This window comes from Coccinella septempunctata, chromosome 2, assembly GCF_907165205.1.
Source record: "Coccinella septempunctata chromosome 2, icCocSept1.1, whole genome shotgun sequence".
Lineage (NCBI taxonomy): Eukaryota > Metazoa > Arthropoda > Insecta > Coleoptera > Coccinellidae > Coccinella > Coccinella septempunctata.
The window spans coordinates 2,741,309-2,762,482 of NC_058190.1; the positions used below are offsets into that span (position 1 = coordinate 2,741,309).

Below are 21,174 nucleotides of genomic sequence, written 5' to 3' on the forward strand. Positions count from 1 at the left end.
TGGTCTGTTTCCAAGCAACAAATTTTCGAAATATAAAAATGAATTTTTGAATATGAAAAAGCAGGCACGTTAAAAATTCCTGATGCTAAATAATGTAAGGGTTGCTATTATGACCATATCGATTATTTCGCTTTGACTTTCATGTCAAGGAGGAGAAGGGGTACTGAACAAAAAAATATGAAAGAACCCCTGTAATTTTCGTTGACAAAATTACCCTTCAAAATTTTTCGCATCAATTTAGAAACATCCTGTATAATTCAAACTATTCACCCACTTTTTCACAACTATTCATTCACACCTTGTATTTTAAATCTTTATTCACAATTTCTGAATATAGTCATTGTTTAAAAATAACATGCTCTCGAAACTTCTATCCCAATATGTTCATCTAGTTGTTGTTTTATTGTGTCCTTAATTTTTATCATTTGGTCGTCGATATTTCCAGTAAAAATTGAATCTGGATTTCCTGTCACGTTTTTTTTTTATATATTTGAAACGATAGTGAGAAATTTATAATGAGGTCTTGAATATGTGCCTGAACAAGTCTAAGATATTTTCAAAAATAGGTGAGATCATTGGAAAGGTTCTGATTCATTGACATAATGGGCAGACAACTGTTAAGCAGTGTGGCGATGGGAAAAATTGCCCCATCGTGATTTTTTCGTTCGTAATACAAACACAATCAGCTAATTTGAAGTCGGTAAGGGCGTCTAGCCCAATCAGCTTGTCACCAGATAGCACTAGTGCGTAGAGTGACGTCATTGAAACGACGACTCCTTCTGAAAAGTATCTGACTTGTGGAACGAGGGCCTCCCATTGTTCTGGCTTCCTCTCGTCAAGGGCATATCCTGAGATGCGAAGTTGTTTTCAGACTTTGGTCTGGGTAAGGTAAACCTGTGCAGAGTGCGTCCAAGTTCTTGCAGACTCCTTTCGCTAGAGTGAAGTTTGACCATCGATTCTTCAGAAACGTTGACATGGTCTGCTTCGTTAGCGAGAGCGTTCACCACAGCGTTTATCGTTTTACTCTCACTACCCAGGTCTTCTTCTCGGTTTGATAGCAAATTGGGACTTTTTCCTATTTTGTTTAACCTAAACAAATAAGGCATTTCGTTGAGTATTTAACGGAAATATTGGGTCATATTGTTTGAGTTGATAGAGCATAGTAAAATGATTTACCAAAAATTAAATAAAAAGATAGCATCAACATGTGAAATGACAACAATTTTCTTTTCAAACGGTGACAAAACAATGCCTCCAGCCTGTTTTCTACACAGCTGAAGATTTTCTGGAGAAATCGAAACATATCGAGGAAATATTAAATATTCAAGTATTTCATCTGACACTCAATTGTATTGTGGACTTTTCTTTCCAAACCAAATTGCCAAAAGGTATTCAAGTTCGTCGATGAAATTCAGCATTCTGGCAAAGAACAATAAAAATTCTCGTGTTCAAATATTTTCTTCAAAGTACTAAATACCGAAGATATGAATTTTGTGTGTTACGTTTTACTCACTCTGTACATAAGGTGTCCCACGATGGGTGGCCTATTAGACGTTTACCCAGAACGAAACATAGAATTGTTCTGAGAATTTGGATACTAGGGTTTAAGCTTAGATCTATCTGACTAAAATATTCTCAATATTGCGACGTTGTCTTTTACAGGAGAAAAGCCTACAAAATTCAAATAAGACACCCTATTTATGATTTTAGCCTTGCGGCTTTCACACTTCTCTCCAGAGGAAAATTCACTTATCCCAGATATCTCAGATATCAAAAGGATTTACCTCTGTTGGAGCCCTTTCCAGGTTTTCGGGCTCGTGGTGGTCGGGTCCGGGTCTCTCCTCGGCTCTCTGCTGTAGGTTGGATTCCTGCTGCACCCGCACTTCCTGTCGGTGCAGACGGTGTTCCTCTGCATTCCCCATGCACTTGCGTACAGTTCTCGCCGTTCCGAGCAGTACCGCTTTCTGCATGACTGTATAGATATTTTCGTCCAACTGAAGTTTCCTCAAATTATCTGGTAGTTTCTTCGGTATCAGGCCTGTAGACGAAATGACAGTAGGGATGGTCTTTATATCTTTCAGCTTCCACTGTCTTCTGGTTTGTTCCTCGACATCTCTGTATTTTGAAATTTTTTCTGTGTGCCTATCTAGAAGATTGTTATTATTTGGAATCGCCACGTCGATAAATAGTGCTCTGTCCTGCTCCATATTGAGCAATATGAGGTCTGGTCTATTGTGGGTTATTTTTCGGTCTGTGAGAACCGTACGATACCAGTAGACCTTGTGATGTTCATTTACCAATACAGCATCCGGATGGTAATTGCAATAAGGAACCTTTTTCGAACTTAGGAGTTGGTGTGTTAATGCCAATTCTTGGTGGAGAATCTTGGCAGCGGCATCATGTCTATTTTTGTACTCCGTACCTGCGAACTTCTGATATCCCCGGGTGATGTGCTGGATAGTTTCTTGTGTCGCACATCCATAACGACAGCTCTCATCCGCCACTGAGGCATCCTTGGTGATATATTTCATGTAATTCTTTGTTGGAATCACCTGATCCTGGATGGCGAGCATGAAGCCCTCTCTGTCTCAGGAAACAACCTTCCGGAAGTCAACCAGTAGTTCGACGCAGATATGTTGACGTAATCATGGTTGACCTCGTTCTGGTGCCTCCCATGCAAAGGTTTGCCAATCAGTTTCTGCATTTTACTTTCTGAAGAGTGTTCGACGGTTTCCAAGTGGTCCTGTTGTAGCTTTAACGGTGTAGAACTATCAGCAACGCAAACTACTCGATGGAGTTCTGACGAAGCAGCCTTGCTCAGGAAATATCTTCGAAGTCCTTCAATTTCCTGGGACATACGGTTGGACAAATCAACAATTTTTCTACCCCCAAGATGTCGTGGCAGCTCTGTCCGTTCTATTGAGCTTTTGGGTGATGCTTATTGAGTTTTTATTTATTATTATTATTTGAACCGGGGTCTTTGTGGCTCGGATAGCCTTCCGGGACCTGCGAGCATGTAAATCTTCTGTTCTCTACCCTACTCATTCATAGGAACCCAAGGAGGTCGTCAATGGTGTTGATAAAACCGACAACATCCTTAGGAGCCTTGGCCGTTACCTCGTGAGTATCCAGGACCGATTTCCCCATATGAATGGTTCTTACAGGCCTGCCAGCTCTGTACACTTGTATACCACGTGTTGAGCTGTTTCTGCTCCTGATCCACAGAGCCCACAAATCTCATCTGCTGACTTTCCCTGTCAGCAGTCCCACCATCACCCGAAGATCAGCTTGTGACAGCTTTAGCAGTTTTCTGGTGTAGGTCGGTGAAATCATCACGAATTTCTTTGACTGAGTAAGTCCAGGTGTGTTTCTCCAGAGGGATATTCTGTTGTTCAACTCCCATTGTTGGACCGCCTTATATTTGTCTTTTCCAATCCCACAGTAGGCTCAGGTTCAGCAGGTGTAAACCTTCATGCTTTTTCTGCAACTTCATCGGCTTTTTCATTTCCTTCAATACCAAAATGCCCTGGTACCCATCGTAGAGTCACTTTATTGCCTTTGGCCAGTTGCTTTACGGTATTACAGCACTCCCATGTCAGCAGAAATCCCTGGCAGTGTAATTCCAGGGACCTCAGCATGGCTGTCCGTAGTGATATAGATATGCGCCCTTTTGAGGTTCATTATAAGACACTCTTGAGCGCATTCGTGAACAGCCAGTGTCTCGGTCTGTGAATTAGAGGGTTCACTTCCCAGGGTTTTAGAGACACTCAGTTTAGGTCCATATATGTCAATTCATATGCCTCTCTCAGATTTCGATCTATCAGTAAACCATGTGGCCTTTCTGTCCAGACTATTTGGGAAACTTATTGCACTAGGACGGACAGCTATGACCATTTCAAAGGACGGTTCGAAATCTAGGATGATTTGCTTAATATCCGATGGTTTTGCCAAGAGGTATGAGTCCAGTTGATTCAATATCCTCATATGTCCAACCCAGTTTCCGGGTAGGAGATTTCCGTTAAGGGATATTTTTATTGCTTCCAGCAAGCTGCATTTCCTCACATGTAGGTGTAGGAGAGGCACATCAAGTATGGCTTTAAGCACTGCTGTAGGAGCTGTGCGCATAGCTCCCATAACACCAACACAGGCCAGCCTTTGCAGTTTCTGCAACTGGTTGCGTGTGGTGACCTCTTTGGTTGTTGTCCACCATGCTAGAGACAATAGGGCGTACAACCCTGTGTATAGCCACAGTACCATTTTCGTATTCATTTTAACTTCTTTCGCTTCTCTATCCCCAGCTGAGTATTTTCCTGTTGTAATTCTCCATCCCTATTCCTGATACTTTCTGAGATGCTAACGGTTTTCCACTAAAAATTTCCAAACACGCGGATCCAATGAATTAAGCATAGCAAAGATATTTCATAATTTAGAAAGCTGAAATCCTGAATGTAGGTCACTGCTAACATCCTGAGGATGCAATTCTATGCTCTATCAATTCAAACACTATCATAATGAAACAATCATTACTGAAGCAGGTGGAATGGGAAAAGTATGAATAGAAAGAATGGCATGTGGTGGTACATGTGATGATATGACAGTGTGCAGGGTTATCTGGAGGTATGTGTATGAATGTGGGTGTTTTATTGAATTTGTTAATTACATCGCTTTTAGGAAACTACATGTGTCTGAGTGTGTGTTGGATCTGTTATAATCAATTTCTGGTACTCGAGAAAATTATGCAAATCCATAGTTTTCCAGAGAGTAGGTACAACAACAACAAACTAAGAGATTGAATAAGCTTCAGAAATATTCTACGTGTCATAAAGTAGTGTAGTGTGAGCTTGAAACCAATCACAATGAGTAGAGGCTAAATCTATTGAAATAACTTGTTTGTTCATGATACTCATCAGAAATTTAAGTGGAAAAATAACCGTTTTAATTGATTGACTTTTTTTCGAATCATCTCATGTTCAGAGTTGATAACGCTGATCTGAAATAAAATGTGAGTCAAGGGCAAGTAAAATCTACAATCTACTGTCATTCAGAAACGTAGCTAAGGTGAAAAATCTCAGATTTCACAAATGAACTACAGTTTTATTCAAGTTCCATACCCTTAAGTATTTTTGGGGGATATTTTGACTTCAATTTTTCAGTCGTTTAGTTAGCTTATAAGTAAATGAAAAATGAGAAGCAACGATTTTTCTTTGGGTGAACTTTATCAAAAAATGTACATAAAATTATTTTTCCATTTATTTTTTTCATAGATGTTTCCTGGCTTTCCAGGTATAAACCTTACGCGGGCCCACTATACAGGGTGAATCTTTGACTCGTACAAATAATTCAACTTTCGATTCTAGAGGTCAAAAGAAACATTTGTTTCTATACAATTTTTCTTTATTCTGCCCTGATAAAAAGATATAGCCATTTTAAGTTTTTCTTATGAGCTGTGCCACCTCTGGAAAAACCAAATTACCTTCAGAATAACTAGCTTAATCTGGGACACTAAGCATTTGTGGATTTTTTGAACAGGGTTGTTTTCAGCCAAAGTACCCAATTTTTCAAATTTCACACATATGGGAAGTCCGGGAGAGTTGAACCCCTTTTCACTCTGAAGCCACTTACGTTGTATTTTTTGTAAATGGTAGCAACTCATTTTTTTGCGTGAAGATATCATGCCCAAATAGGTATCGATGGATAATAGTAGAGAGATGGTGAAATGAACATTTTGAGTACAGCAATTCTTTTTTTACGAACCGAATATTGTCACGTGTCTTCCTAACCCATGGGAGAGTTGAACAGGGAGCTTGAGAGACTTGACCATAAGTTTGTTGATCAGGAAAAACATTGAAAGAAAGCAATTTCCAATGACCAACGATTGTCTATGTCAAGGTTTTAGTCATCAGATGTATCAGCGTATGAAATACACATTTTCTCTTTCAGAGTCATTCTCACTTATTTTCGAGATGTTATTTTATTTATTTTTATTATTCATTTTTCTTTTTTGAAGCAAACTATTATCTAAGCTCAGTGCGGGAAACTTGGACCACTGATTATGTCTCCCAACCATAGCATGGGTCAAGTCTCACGCACTCCGTTTTATTCTATTTAATAGATGTTTTCTTGGAGTTTTAACAATTATTATTAAAAAGGCTCATCGTTTGTAAAACAATATTAATCAATGAGAGCAATTAAACTAAATAACACCATGCACCTATTAAAATATTCATACAGTGTAACAAACAAAAATTATTCAATTTCTTTCTTCCATTCAATTTCTTTCTTCCTAACAACAAAATCACGTTCAACCCTCTCATTCCCGAACTGTTCTAATGGCGGCTAAAATGGAACCGCCACTAGTTGTGCCCTGTTACGAGTATGTCGCAAGCTATTTATGATACCGGTAGCGCGAAATTTGAATTGAAATATTTGAGGTGGTTCAAGTCTCCTACCTGAGCAAGTCTACCGGACTCCCCCTACGTTTAAATTTTTGAAAATCGAATTACTCGAAAACGTAATGATCATAATGAGAAAACTGGAAGACGTTCGTAAGATAGAACCAAAAATAACAGTTTTTATGATTTTTCAACAGCCTTTATCTTTTAAATCTAGCCGATTTAGAAAAAATGGTAGGGGAGAAAAGTGTTCCTTTTGACCTGAAAAATATACAGTTAAAATATTTGTACGAATGAAAGAATCGCCCTATATGGTGGAGTGTTTATAGGGGCAACTAGGGAGAGTAGAGAGAAGGAGAACGATCGCTGCTTTGAGACCACAGATTTTTTGTCCCCTAAAATATGTACCAATAGAGTAGTTCATGCTTTTGCCAACAGGCGCGCTGGCCATTACGAGAGTGCGAAATTTTGATTAAAACAAATTGAAGTTAGCTGAGTCAACTGTTTCCCTGGTGACGGATGATAGGAATATTATTATTTTCGATTTTTGATAAGAGAACAACATATGATCATGGTGAAATGTTGAAGCGTGCGCTAGTGTTAGAGTGTTTTGGCATCGGAAAGAAAAGGAGAAGAGATAAAATTTCCGAGAGCATTTTTGCGAGAAAATTAGAAAAAAAAACCTTTTCCCAAAAATCGGCTCCGAATCAAATTGTGTGTCAAGAGCACTTTTGCGATGAAGATATCAAAAAGATGATGGATTCATTATAAACGAAATCGAAATTGTCATCCCTCGTGAGAAGTTGACTCTTCTGAATAAGAATATCTAACCAATAAAACTACATGGTTCAGAAGTAAATATTCTTAAAGAATTTTGTTGGCATAACATGATATATGGTTTATATCGGTTCTCAGCTGAGTATTGGAAACAGAATCTACTCTAATATTTAAGTGATACATTTGATATTGCTACCTTTTGTTGTCTTGATGTGTACTACTCCTCACTACAGATTTATATAATTTTGAAGATTACGGTAAACCAACTAACATAGCTGCTTTCAATAAACAATGATAAACAAATGTAGGTACAATTTTTTTGATCAGTGATTTATTTTGAAATTCATTGATTTCGACTTGTATTTTATTGCATATAATTCAGAGAACTCATATTTGATATAGATTTGAAGAAAGGTATTTGAAAAATCATCAGAAAAACCACGATGACACATAACCTAAAATAAAATGAAGGCTGTTCAAATTGACGCTTGCATCCCCACCCCTTATCGATACCCGCTGCAATCGCAGCGACACCTATCCTACGTTTCCCGTTTTCGGGGACACATTTTTAGTACGTCGATCGTTCTCCTTCTCTCTACTCTCCATAGGGGCAACCGTAGCTTTCAATATCATAGAAGATGCTTAAGTATATGGAGTGACTTAAGATATGCCACATGAAAGACGAGCTTGCCTAGAAATTACTCTCGACTTGGGAGCCTCATCAGAAATGAAGAAGAAAGATTCAGAAATTCTATATTTTTGACGTTTATCAAATGCAAATCTATACGAACGTCAGCTGTCAATTCAAGGAAAGTTAGGTTAGCACAGATCATAGACAGTGGTGGGTAGTAGGTCTCGATTCAACTTCTCGATAACGACAAGTGTTGTGGGGTCTTGGCCTCAGTATTAATGAACTTTATTTTATTATGATTTTAAGGCACATCTCCTTCTCTTATAACATGTCTTGTGCTGAGTGGAAAAAGAAACGAATTCAAGTATAATTTCGTTAGATCTAGCCACTACGAACGATGGAAGAGGCAACACATATAACAACGAACATATGCTCTAGTTTACTCCCAAATATATATCAACATTACAATATAAAAGCGATGACTAAAACAATATTCAATAAAACCTCTTAGGTTTCGTTATACCAACCAACGCACTGACCTCTCCGCTGCAACCGATTCCATAGTGCGACGCATCAATGGATACTGTTCGAGAACGGCGTTAAAGTGATCCACTGATAACGAAAATAAATTACAATAAGTTTCTGCTCTCACTGACGCCACCCTTCTAGCGTTCGTCAGAAGGCAGATTTCTCCGAAGTAAGAGCCGTCGCTCAGGCTAGTGGCTACTTCACCGTTGGACATCACAATGTCTACTATACCTTCCTGGATGAAGTACATCTTTGAGCCAATCGTACCCTCCTTAATAATGATATCACCTGGAATTTAATTTTTTATTCGTTAGAACGGTTTTGATGACAGAAACAGAAAAATTCCTTAAAATTTAATGCTCCATTAAAATTTCAATCCTCCAATAATCCCTTCGAAAGTGACATTTTAAAATTTGAGTGGGACTTTCTGCAATGTGGAAAAATTCTCAACCAATCTTCAGTTATAATTGATATGCAGATGATATTTTTGTAATTTGGTTACATGATAGAAATGAAGTAAATGATAATACAATAAAATTCACAATGGAATTAGAGCAGGATAATTTCATTTTTGGATGTTTCAATAAAAAGTTTTCAAATTATTTTGAAACGAGCGTATAACGAAAAAAGAAAAATACTAATGGATATTTGAATTTTTATTCCAATCACCAAGTAAGTGTCAAAAGAGGTATTATTAAAACACTTTATGAAAGAGCTGATTTGATTTCATCTACACACGAAATTAAAAATAATTAAATTGACTTCATTAAAAAATGAACGACAGATTTGATTGAAAAAAACTATATTTAATTTAGAAAGAGAAATGTCTAACAAAATCATAATAATGATCTGGAACAACCAATAAACTATCAAGAGCAACCAGATTTATTGAAGTAATTCCTTTCTTTCCTTTCCTTTTTTTTTAATGGCCTTTCAGAAAAAATTTGAAGAATCAATTCCAAATTCAACATAAGAACAGTTTCTAAAACACAAAATGATCTATACTAACAAAAACTAAACCTTTGAATGAAAAGCAGAAATCAAAAAATTGTATTAACATTCCCTGTATTTGTGGTAAAATATACAGGTCAAACATCTAGACCTCTAGAAATAAGAAAACACGAACATAAAAATAATGAAAAATGGAGAAATTAATGGATCACAGATCACAGATCATGTTTGTTCTAATACAGGAGACCACATGATGGATTGAAATAACACTAAAATTTTAATGGCAGGACCAGATCTTCATAAAAGAGAAATTAAAGAGTCCACTTGCATTTTGTTGGATCAAAATAATGATTTGGCCAATTGTTCGGTGGAAATAGATCATATTTATATTAATTGAAGAGGGAACTGTCCTACGCTAATTTTAAAATTAAATGAATCAACGTTTCTTTTTCTATGTATTGACAATCAATGTCAAATAAAAGCTTCAGTTCAAAAGATTTTCAAAAATTGACCTTTGTCGTAGAAATACCAAACGAAGGTATCTGACATACACTCCGAAATTTTACTATTTACCATACATAATTATAATTTCAAAGTTTTTTTTTTCAGTTCATTGTCATGCAACAATTTTTCTACTTGATTTACTCCTGACAAATCAGTGCAAGAATTTACGCACTAGCAAATCATTTATTTGAATTTTTCGATTGATTTTGTTCCAGAGATTGGGAGAGAAAACCCTAAAATGTTTCAGAAAATACAGAATCCTCCCAGATTGAATTTCAATCGATATCTATAATTGACATACAAGTTGTATCAGGCAAACTTGCTATTAGAAATATCGAGAGAACGCAATAAGATTTTTTTTTGCGAATTTCTGGATTATATTGAATGAACGATATCCCCATTAGTTGGGCATAAGTTTTGAATAAAATCCTTGAGTATTCAAATGAGTTGAATACTCGAAGATGAAATTAATATTTCTTCAACCAAAAACTCAAAATGAAAACGGTGGAATCCGTAAACGCGCGTTAAAATGATAGAACAAATTCATTTTCGCGAAATAAAAATATTTGACAACAAAATCCTGAAACAGATCAATTTTTGTTCCACTTTTACCCAATTTTTTGCATTTTTGAAGAATTTTTATTGCACCCTGTGCCATCCCCATCAACCCTCCAAATTTTTTGAATAGGGAAAGTGGGTCATGTGGTACTTTCTTGGCAAGGTCTTTGTATGTTCTTTACAGACATGCAGAAATTTTCAAGAAATTTTTTTTTTGATAATCAGTTAGTTCAAAGAGGTTTTCAGTGTGTGCACTTTGTCATGGCTCATTTACTTTGAGCCGATGGTACCTGATGAAATTTGTCACCGAATGAAAGTCGAAATAAATTTCCAGTGTCACTCCTTTTTTTCTCTATTAAAGGGTTCGTAGGGGTTGAAAGTTGTGCATGAACAAAACTGTAATCGACTTTCATTTGGTGTCAAATTTCATCAAGTACCATCAAGTAAATGAGCCATGACAAAGTGCACATACTGAAAACCTCTTTGAACTAACTAATTTTTCAAAAAAAAAAATTATTCTTGAAAATTACTGCAAGCCAAAAAAAGTACCACATGACCCACTTTCCCCATTCAAAAAATTTAAAGGGTTGTTGGGGATGGCACAGGGTGCAATAAAAATTCTTCATAAATGCATACAAATTTGAGAAAAGTGAAACAAAAATTGACCTGTCTCAGGATTTTGTTGCCAAATAATTTTCTTCTGAGAAAATGAATTTTCTCCATAATTTTGACGCGCACTGTATAGAAACCAATTTTATTATATCATATTTGTTTGCTTTTTTTTTTTTTTTTTTTTATTTGTAATTAACGTGTCTCGGCAACTAGGCCATTGACACATGGTACAGAGTTCTAACAGACATTAATGTGTATACAAAGAATGGGTATCTACTGAAAAGGAAATAATTTTAGATACATTGATTATATGTGGTTGTACAATTGGCATTCTTTCAAAAATTTCAATGTTGCTTCAATTTGCGTTGCTGAGTTGAGGTTGTCCTTTAAATTTTCTTTGAGTCCCATTCGACGACGGATTTCATCATAATGTGGGCAGCGAGATAGAAGGTGTTCTACAGTTAAACGAGTTTCTCGACAGTATTCGCATATAGGATGTTCTTCTGATGACATTAAGTAGCCGTGTGTAAGCCTGGTGTGTGCTATTCTTAGTCTCCTAATTACTATTTTGTCCTTTCTATTCAGACTGATTTTTAGCGGGGAATCGATTTCAGGTTGGATTGCATGTAGCTTGTTATTGCTGCTATTCCACTTGGTTTGCCAGTCTCGAAGGGATTTCAACTTTATTATCGCCTTTAGGTCTGAGTGCAACTGAAAGTTTGTGATGGGAAGATCAGAGGATCGTGCCAGTTTCGCGGATTGGTCTGCAACTTCGTTTCCTTCTATACCCACATGAGATGGTATCCAAATTATGGTCGTAGAGATGTTTTTGTTGGTTTTAAGTATATGGCATCGTTCCTGAATTTTTTGTATTAGTGGGTTATTAGAATAGATGTTGGATATCGACTGAATTGATGATAATGAGTCTGTGAATATTGCAATATGTTGGCCTGGCGTCATGGTGCTGAATAGAGACTTGTAGATTGCGAACAGTTCACCAGTATGAATGCTGCTGGTAGGTGGAAGTTTGTAGGATACTGTGTTATTGTGTTCGTTAACTATCGAGCATGCAACTCCGTGTTCATCTTTAGATGCGTCGGTGTAAAATTCCTCATCGAATTTCTCCTTGGTTTTCAATTCAAGGAAATGTTGTTTTAGAATTGCACCATGAGTTTCCTGTTTATTGTATCTATGTAGGACTGTATTTAGCATTGGTTGGTGTCTGGACCAGGGAGCATGTTTCGAGTAGAACATTGGCACTAGTGAGTTAAGATTTATGGACTCTGAGTGCTGTTGGACCATCTGTGGAATTGAGAGTAGCGTCATAGGTTTTATAGTGGTTGGGTATTTCGATGTTTTCATCAGATCATGTGCTGGATGGTTTGGCATAGCAGACACCTTCAAAGCATACGAAAGTAGAGTTTGCTGTCGACGAAGGTTCAGTGGCATTTCTTGTGCTTCTACATGGAGGCTCTCTGATGGGCTTGATCGGAAGGCTCCAAGTATGATGCGGAATGCTGTATTGGGTACGGTGTTCAGTAGATTCAGATTTGTTCTGCATGACGTGGAATAGAGAATGTTGCCATATTCCAGTTTTGATCGAATTACTGATCTGTAGATTCTCAGCAAGATTTCTTCATCGCATCCCCAGTGATGATGAGATAGGGTTCGAAGGATGTTCATACTTTTCATGCATTCGCCTTTAACGTTTTTGATATGTTGAGTCCAGGTAAGTCTTTGATCTAAGGTCATTCCTAGGTATTTAAGATGGTCAACTATTTCTAAAGGTAGGTCGTTAATTGTAAGGTGGGGTGGGACAGTTTGATGTCTTCTAGTAAAGCGAATGACTTTTGATTTTGATGAGGAGAAGTTAAAACCGATGTTTCCCGCCCAAGCAGTTATACCATCAAGAGCATTTTGTAACAGTTTGCACGTACTGTTTGTGTTCTTACCTGAGCAGAACAGGAGCAGGTCGTCAGCATATAGAACTAGTTTTATTGGGGCTTTGATAACGTTGCATATGTCATTGATGGCTAACAAGAAGAGGGTGGCGCTTAGTACGGAGCCCTGGGGAATACCATTTTGGGTGGTGTAAGAAGCTGACATTACACCATTTACTTTCACTTTGAAATTTCTGTCGGTTAGGAAGTTCTTCAGAAAAAGGAATATATTGCCACTAAGGTTTATGTTTTTTAATTTAGACAAGATACTTTCACGACTTGTGGTGTCAAATGCACTTTCTATATCAATAAGTGCAGCAATTAGGTCTTGTTGATTTGCGAAGGCATTCGCGATTTCTGTTTGTAGTAAGACAAGGTTGTCCGTGGTGTTACGTTTCTGCCTGAAGCCTGATTGTGTGGAGTACAGAAGGTTATTTTTCTCAAGGTGCCACATAAGTCGTTGGTTAACCATTTTTTCTAAAATTTTACACAAGGTACATGTCAAGGAGATTGGTCTGAACGTGTTAGGTGAGGGTCCTGACTTGTCTGATTTTCGGATGGGAATAATATGAGATTGCTTCCATTGGGTGGGAAACTGATGATTGTTCCAAATGTCATTATATATTTCTAGGAGTTTGTTCAATGTTTCTGGATGTAGTTGTTTGAGGAATATCATAGGGATGTTGTCTGGGCCTGCTGCTGTGTTCTTCATGGAAAATAATGCCAAATTGAGTTCTTGTATGGTAAAGGAATCGTTTATAGAATTTTCAGGATCATTTATTGTATTTGGTTCTTCATTTTCGAGGTGTGTTGATGTTTTTGAAGTAACTGTTTTATCGTAGTAGTGTTTTGCTAGTATATTTGCCATGTCTTGGTTATTCGTGATTGGTTCATTGTCATCTCCTAGTATAGAGGGTATTTTGTAGTTTGTGTTGTGCCCTTTTATTTGTTTTATTTTCTTCCAAATTTGGGTCGACGGTGTGCTCGAGGAGATTGTGCTGACGTATTTCATCCAGGATTCACGCTTACTCTGTTTCAAAACTCTCTTAGAGACTGCTCTACATTTTTTGAAATTTATTAAATCCTCTTGGTTTCGGGTTCGTCGGTATCTGTTCAGGGCGCATTTGCATTTTTTAACTGCTTCTTTGCATGATTCGCTCCACCAAGGTACCATCTTCCTACCTGGAGTTATCGTGAATTTTCCGACATATTTTTCGGCGGCTGAGGTCAGGATATTTGTGAGTTGGTTAATGGCCAGATCTATGTTTGAAGAAAAATCTGTATTTCTCATTTGGATGTTCACCTCTTCCGAAAATGACTCCCAGTTGGCGTTTGATATATTCCACTTAGATACGCTTTCTGTGAGAGGTACGTTTTGGTCGTTTATTGATATGGGGAAGTGGTTACTGTCGTAGAGGCTGTCTAGAGTATGCCAGAATAAGTGAGTTGTTGTGACTGGGTCACAAAGACTGAGATCGATTGAAGAAAATTTGCCAGTGGATATATCGAAGTATGTGTTTTCCCCAGTATTAAGTAAGTTGAGATCGTGGTTTATCATCAGATCTTCAATTATCTTTCCTCTGCCGAATGTTTTTTCCGAACCCCATATTGTGTTGTGCGAATTGAAATCACCTACCAGAATGAAAGGTGTTGGCAGCTGATCGACAAGATTGGAGAGTTCCAGATATGTGAGGTTGTAATTTGGTGGTATATATACATTACAGATTGTGAGTTTTCGGGGATACCAGGTAGTGACAGCAATAGCTTCCAGAGAGGTACTGAGAGAAAGTTCTTTGAAGTATAGGTGTGATGAAACAAATATGGATGCTCCACCGCTGGCTCTGGTATTGGTATTTCTCATGAAATGGTGACCCACATAGTTTTTTAGTTTTGGGTTCTGGTCAGGTTTGAAGTTAGTTTCCTGTAGGCAAAGAACATCTGGTGAGGTTTCAGATATCAACTGATGGATTCGTTCTAGACGTGAGTAGAATCCATTACAATTCCACTGGATTAGTGTGAATGTGGTTTATGTTGTTAATTTTGAGATCGTAGTGAGGAATTATCAGAGAGTTCGTCATCAGTATTGGTATCAAGGCTATTTAGACTGCCCACCTCTATCGAATCGTCCACAAGTTTGGCTTTTATTTTTTTTGAAATTCGAGTTATTCTGTTTTTAGTGGATCTTTCTACGTGTGGGTAAATATTGTGCAGATCTTGGAGAAGTGATTTTATATCTGATGTGAACTTTTCTGCTTCAGTATAGGGAGTGGGACTGCCATAAGAATTCTCTAAAAATGCAACGAGTCTGTCGTAGGAAAGATGAAAACTCTGTGTGTCTTCTTGATATGCTCTTAAGATTGCATCTTTGGTGGATTCATTTAAAGCGTGATCTTCAGATAAATCCATCTTACGTTTCTTCAGAACTCTTTTACTAGTAGAAGCACTTTTTGTTGCTATCTGCGGTGGAGGCATGAGGGTATCTTCTATGAATTCAGTTTCAGTATGTCTTTCTGATTGACTAGTCTGATCACTGGATGATAATATCTCTGATAATCCTCTTTTGTGGACGGGTGTTTCATTTGCTTGAGGTATCAGTGAAGGTGGAATGTGATCCTGTTTTTCATTTGTTGTGGTTTGTGTTATTGGTTGGGTATTATTAGGTTGTTCTGCCTGTGGGTTTGGACAGTTTGATGCTATATGGCCAGTTTGTCGACATATGAAGCATTCCATCTTGTCGGTCGATAGAAATATCCTATTGTCATTGCCGTCGTATTGAATTAGTGTTGACATTTGTAACTCATAATTTTCACTTGGGGGAAAGATGTAAACCTGTCTTCGAAAGCTGAGGATATGTGAATACTCTTCTCCAGGAATTCCGGCTTTAAGGAATGAAACAGGGGAGGCAAGCTTAAGTCCAAGATTTTGTATAACTTCGGTGACTATTTCATGGGGAATACACGGTGAGATATTCGAGATCACTATTCTTCTGGTTGGAGAGACTAGTCTTCTGATATTTAGGTTTAAATCTCCTATAAAAACAGTTGGATTGGTTTTAATTAGCTGATCAACAAGTTCTACAGAAGCCAGATATATGCATATTCTGTTGTTCGAAATTCTTGAAGCGAAACATATGTTTTTCGGCTGGATAATTTCACCAATTGCTTGGACATAGTCGTGAAGTTTCAGATTATCTTCGGCGTGAATAACTATGGCTTGTTCTTTTTTAGGGAAGTTAATTTTGGGAACTGATTTGGCTGCGGCTACATATGATGTTTTTTGAGAGATTGGGGTTTGTTCAGTGTTTGTAGACATTGTATTATTAGAACTATTAGGTAGCATGATTAGCGCCCTTGTACTCAAGAGCGTTTGATTTGTCGACTTGTTGAGATCAGGAAGGAGGCACAACCGAATACACCATAGTGTATTGTTGGTTGCCTGCACGAGAACGGACAAAACGCCCTGTTCCCGGTTATGTTATCAAATCTCTGTATCTGTTTCACTTATGAGATAAGGAAAAGTTTGTTTACCAATATATCGGAGATCGAATAAATCGATTTTCAGTAGAATTTAATGCCTGGTAGTCACTGTCACTTTCCACTCGTGAAGTGCTTCTGTTATTTCGTATACTTTTGCACACTTTTAAACTAATTATTTCCCAATATAAGGTAATAAGCTGTGATTAATTGAAGAGCGATGTGAACACCGTCAGAATCAATCGGAGAGTCCTTGTTTGCTTTTGTTTTTGGTTATTTCAGATAAAATTTTCTTAAAATTTTTAACTTGAAGAAGACTACCTGGATTTTTCCTTTCTTCCAGGAAAGGATCAATTTTCGAGATGCCCTTCAATATGGAATAGTTCTAATTATTTTGTAAACAGTTTCATCTTTTACAATTCACTTCCCTAAGTTCTTGTTTCATACGAAAAAATTTTATGGTACCTCGTAACGCTAACCTCTGCTAAAACTGTATCTTATACACATGCTATAATTATTGTTTTATGTTGAAAATTGTGATACTCTTTATCGAAAAAATATACAGTGCGCAAAAAAATTAACGCACATTCTGAAAATCTCAATTTTAATGAAAGTTAACTCTACATTGACTTTATAACTTATTTTTCATGTTCTCTCGGGAAGGTTTTGAACGAAACAAGACATATTACATGGAAGAAAAATTCAGAATTTCACCGAATCTTATGTGAAAGAAGAGAAATGAACAATTTTCAAAATACTGAAATGCTGATAAGTGATTTAATACTTGGTATTTCCACCCCTTGCGTTAATTACAGCTCTGCAACGAAGGTTCATACTCAAAATGAGTGATCTTAAAGTGTTCTGATCTAATCCTTCCCAGATTTCTCCGAGTTGGATTCCTAAGTCATTAAGAGTAGCTTGATGATTTTCTGAACTCCTCAGCCTATGGAGGTTGTCTCAAACCTGCTCAATCCGATTGAGATCTGGACTTGGAGACTGGCATTATCGTCCATAAAAATGTCGCACATTTTCACCAATTTATGGGGCAAATGGCACTACATGCTCTTCAAGAATCTTCCTTATATACTTATCAGCATTCATAGCTCCATTATCAACGACCACTAGGTCTGTGCGAGCAGTCAAAGATATTCCACCCCATACCATCGATCCTCCCCCGAAACCAGTAGTATTCAGGAAATTGCACTGAGCATATCTTTCATGTGGACGTCTGTATACAAGGGAACGTCGATCACAATGGTAGAGGCAGAATCTAGACTCATCTGTGAAGAGAACTCTTTCCCAATCGGCCTCTTCCCAATGGATATGCTCTCTCGCAAAATCCAAACGCGCCCTTCGATGGGCTGGGGTAAGAGCTGGGCCGCTTGCCGCGACACGAGGCCTTAAATCATATTCTCTGAGGCGATTTCTTATTGTCTGAGTGCTAATTTGCACCTCATGAGTTTGCTCAAGCTGAATTTGAAGGAGGCGAACGGTTGCAAACAGTTGTCTCAACAAAGAAATTCTCGAGTAACGTTCTTGAATGGCATTTGTTACCCGTGGTCTACCTTGTCCTGGTCTTCGGACATTCATAACTGTCTCCCTGAATCGTTGCAACATTCTGGACACACTTGTATGGGAAACTCCAAACCTTTCTGTAATTCTTGTGTATGTCCACCCTTCTTCTCGCAAAACTATCGCTTGGGCACATTCCTCTTGGGTCAAGTAGCGTGTTTCGCGTTGCATAGCGATCGAGTGTAGAAAATCAAACGAAAGAAAAACTATTGATCACTAGAATTTATCGAGAACAACTGATTTTAGAATGGAGCCAATACATTCAAAATCTGATAATATAATTTTTTTTTATTCCTGCTGGGAAGAAACATCTGTATTGAAGAAAACCGTTGAAAGTGGATAACATATGCATGCATAATTCTGATAAAAACAATTATCATTGAGAACACCTTCAGTTGTAGAATAAATTTGAGATTTCCATAATGTGCGTTGATTTTTTTGCGCGGTGTATTTATACTATAATATTCGAAATCTAATCGATATTGTTGAATATGCAGCACAAACTTTTTCTTACATGAAAATATAATAGAAAATATTTCTTTAGACTCACCTGGCTGGAAGACTTCATATTTCAATTTTGTCACCACGTCCGAAACAAAATTAGAATCTGCGTTAGCGAAAAAGGGCACCGACGCCACCAACGATCTGCAGTTGTAGTTGATGACATCTTCTCGAAGTTTTTCGGAGAGTTCTCCCAGGATGCACTCCTCGTCGAAAAATTTACCCTGGTAGCGGTGTTCGAAATATTCTGTTATCCTTTGTCGCATCTCCCTCGGCAGCTTCCTATAGGCCATATACTCCTCCACTTGCTTCACCTATGCCGTGCAGATACATAACGTGCATAAGATTTTTTCAGGTTCGGGCTGCAGTTTGCCATGTTAGTTGGAGTTACAGTAAATTTAATGGAATTTTAGAGGAGCCAGTCACAGAAGACGGATATTGTGAGTATTATTATTGGATATCTTGAATTCCACTAATAATCTCATAGGGTTATCATTTGGGGTATTTACGTGAGTCAGCTTTACTTGTGTCATTGTATAAAGACCAGATGGTATTTATACAATGCTTGTGTAAAGAATTTTATTGGCATTGAAGCAGGCCTTGTAAGTCGAAACGCAACTTAATATCTGGTCAGCAAGGATCACTGATGAATTCGGTAGTCGAAGAAATAACATAGACAGGGTGATTCATAGGGAAATGCGGATACAATCAGGGTAGATGTGATATAATAATAAATAACCTTTTCCGTCGATCTCAATAGCACTGTTTAACGTACACGAAATTAGCTGTTAATGAACCCTTTTATTGGTTAATTTCCTATTAATGCGTTATTGTCATGGGTAATCGAACATAGAAGTATTCAGCAGCTTCCTAAATAATTATTTTATTTGTTTGCAGCATTGATTTTCGTAGTACCTAGCGGGTGAATTGAGAAGAGATGAATTGTGGAGGTTGGAGAAAAATTATGATGGTTAGAGAGTAATCAATATATCTATACTCCATTCAGATTTATTTTAGCAGTCGGTTGGCCATGAAATAATTTTCTCAAGTTTTTGTAACTAGAACGAAGTTGGGTTGGCACTCATGAAATGTCGTTAATGTCATAACGCCGTTGCCACAACTAATATCAATTTTTATTACGAAAATGCCGAAAGTGATTGAAAAAAGAGACAGTGTTGCAGGAAGTGCTAGTTATAATTCAGGTCCGCTCATTCAAATAGTTATACCTTATACCCTGATATTTTGAAATCCACAATACGTCAGACGGTAGCGAACATATTCAATGTAAGAGAATATGAAGTTTCATCTGAATCTAAACGACTTATATTTCAGCTGAATATTTCCACATTCAGAAAGATTGCGAATGAAGAGTATGACAAAGAATTTCCTTCTATTGGGAGACCCAAAAAGTGGTGGCATTTGAGAATTTTATGTTTGAGTGAATTACTGCGAAAAATTTACTACAGGATTTTCGATGAATGCAGAATAAGTTCCCGAAAATTGGTTTTTCTATTTTTCATTTGACTTACATACATTGTAAATGTCTTGAGGTACCAATGAATACCTTATTATTATTATCATATCAATGTATTAAGATGAACATCCACAAATACGCGCCAGTTGTCCTGTTAATTGTTTATTCATGTGAAATTTTTGTTCAAAGGTGAAGTTCATATCGACTTCAAACTTTCTTTATTTCCTTTCACTTACATTGATGCAAGATGATTTTTGTTGAAGAATTTAACATTCTTGTAATTATCTGTTAATTCTTTCGGGAGATACCCATTCCCAACCACTGCATAATATGCATTTAATCTTCGTGTTGATATTTTTGAAACCAACAACTGACGTAACGTATTCAAACTTCAGCCAAAGAAGATAACGAACATTAACTCTCCTCAAGCTAGTGCATATTATGATATTATACTGATCTCTTGTATTTTCCATGCAAAAAACTGGATTTGGTATGTCTTCAATCAGTTTGTATAAACTTCAATTATGTTCGTCACATATTTTCCGAAGAGATTCGATATTGTGATAAAATACGTAATAACAGAAACTTTTACGTAGAACGGGCAACATAGCGTTGATTTAAAACCGAAAAATATTTTGACAAGCTTCATAACCCCTCAACTCGTTTATTAATTGAGCGATTAATGTTCTCGAACATTAATCTCAATCATTAATCGCTTTCATTAATAACGTAGTTGCATGGGCGCCCGCAGAAATTTTTCTCAGAGGGGGCAAAATATCATCTACGATTAGTTTTACTGAAAGAAAAATTTCTCTAACGGTGTCTATCAGAATCTCAGGGGGGGCCGTGGCCCCCCCTGCCCCCCCCCTGCGGGCGCCCATGCGTAGTTGATTAAATAACTATTATTTCATGAGTCTACCATTCTTTGCAACTAAGATGTCGGCCATTTCTTCAATTGATTATAACTTATGAACCACTGTAATTACAGTAAACATTTCTGTGATATTTATTTTATATGTTCATTGTCAGGAGTTCTATCGATTAACATAATAAAACAAGTAACATTCCACGTCCAACTCTGAAAAATTTATTGAGTAGGTTTCGAGTAGAAACAACACCCTGTATATCAATATTTTGAAATTTCATTCACATATCCGTGAAGAACAGGAAAAAATAAGCAACATCAAATGTATGTAGTGTTTCCGCATGAAATTTTTTCACTTGTTAGCTTGAGTCAAATCTAGATGTTTCGAAAATTAGG

General features: G+C 37.2%; 1 protein-coding gene across 5 annotated transcripts in view; it reads right to left on the reverse strand.

Annotated features, from left to right (window-relative positions):
• Window positions 1–414: 414 nt before the first annotated feature.
• The window catches only part of LOC123308282 (potassium/sodium hyperpolarization-activated cyclic nucleotide-gated channel 2), a 364,375-nt gene continuing 343,615 nt past the window's right edge, over window positions 415–21,174 (reverse strand). For 3 of the 5 annotated variants that reach the window (XM_044890874.1, XM_044890876.1, XM_044890879.1), the window contains 3 exons: window positions 18,489–18,753; window positions 8,328–8,616; window positions 415–1,089 (listed from right to left, as the gene is read on the reverse strand). In XM_044890874.1, the coding sequence (XP_044746809.1) occupies window positions 759–1,089; window positions 8,328–8,616; window positions 18,489–18,753 (885 nt within the window). In that variant the 3' untranslated portion in view covers window positions 415–758. The remainder of the gene's footprint in view (window positions 1,090–8,327; window positions 8,617–18,488; window positions 18,754–21,174) is intronic. The other 2 variants (XM_044890875.1, XM_044890878.1) reach the window with 1 other exon arrangement.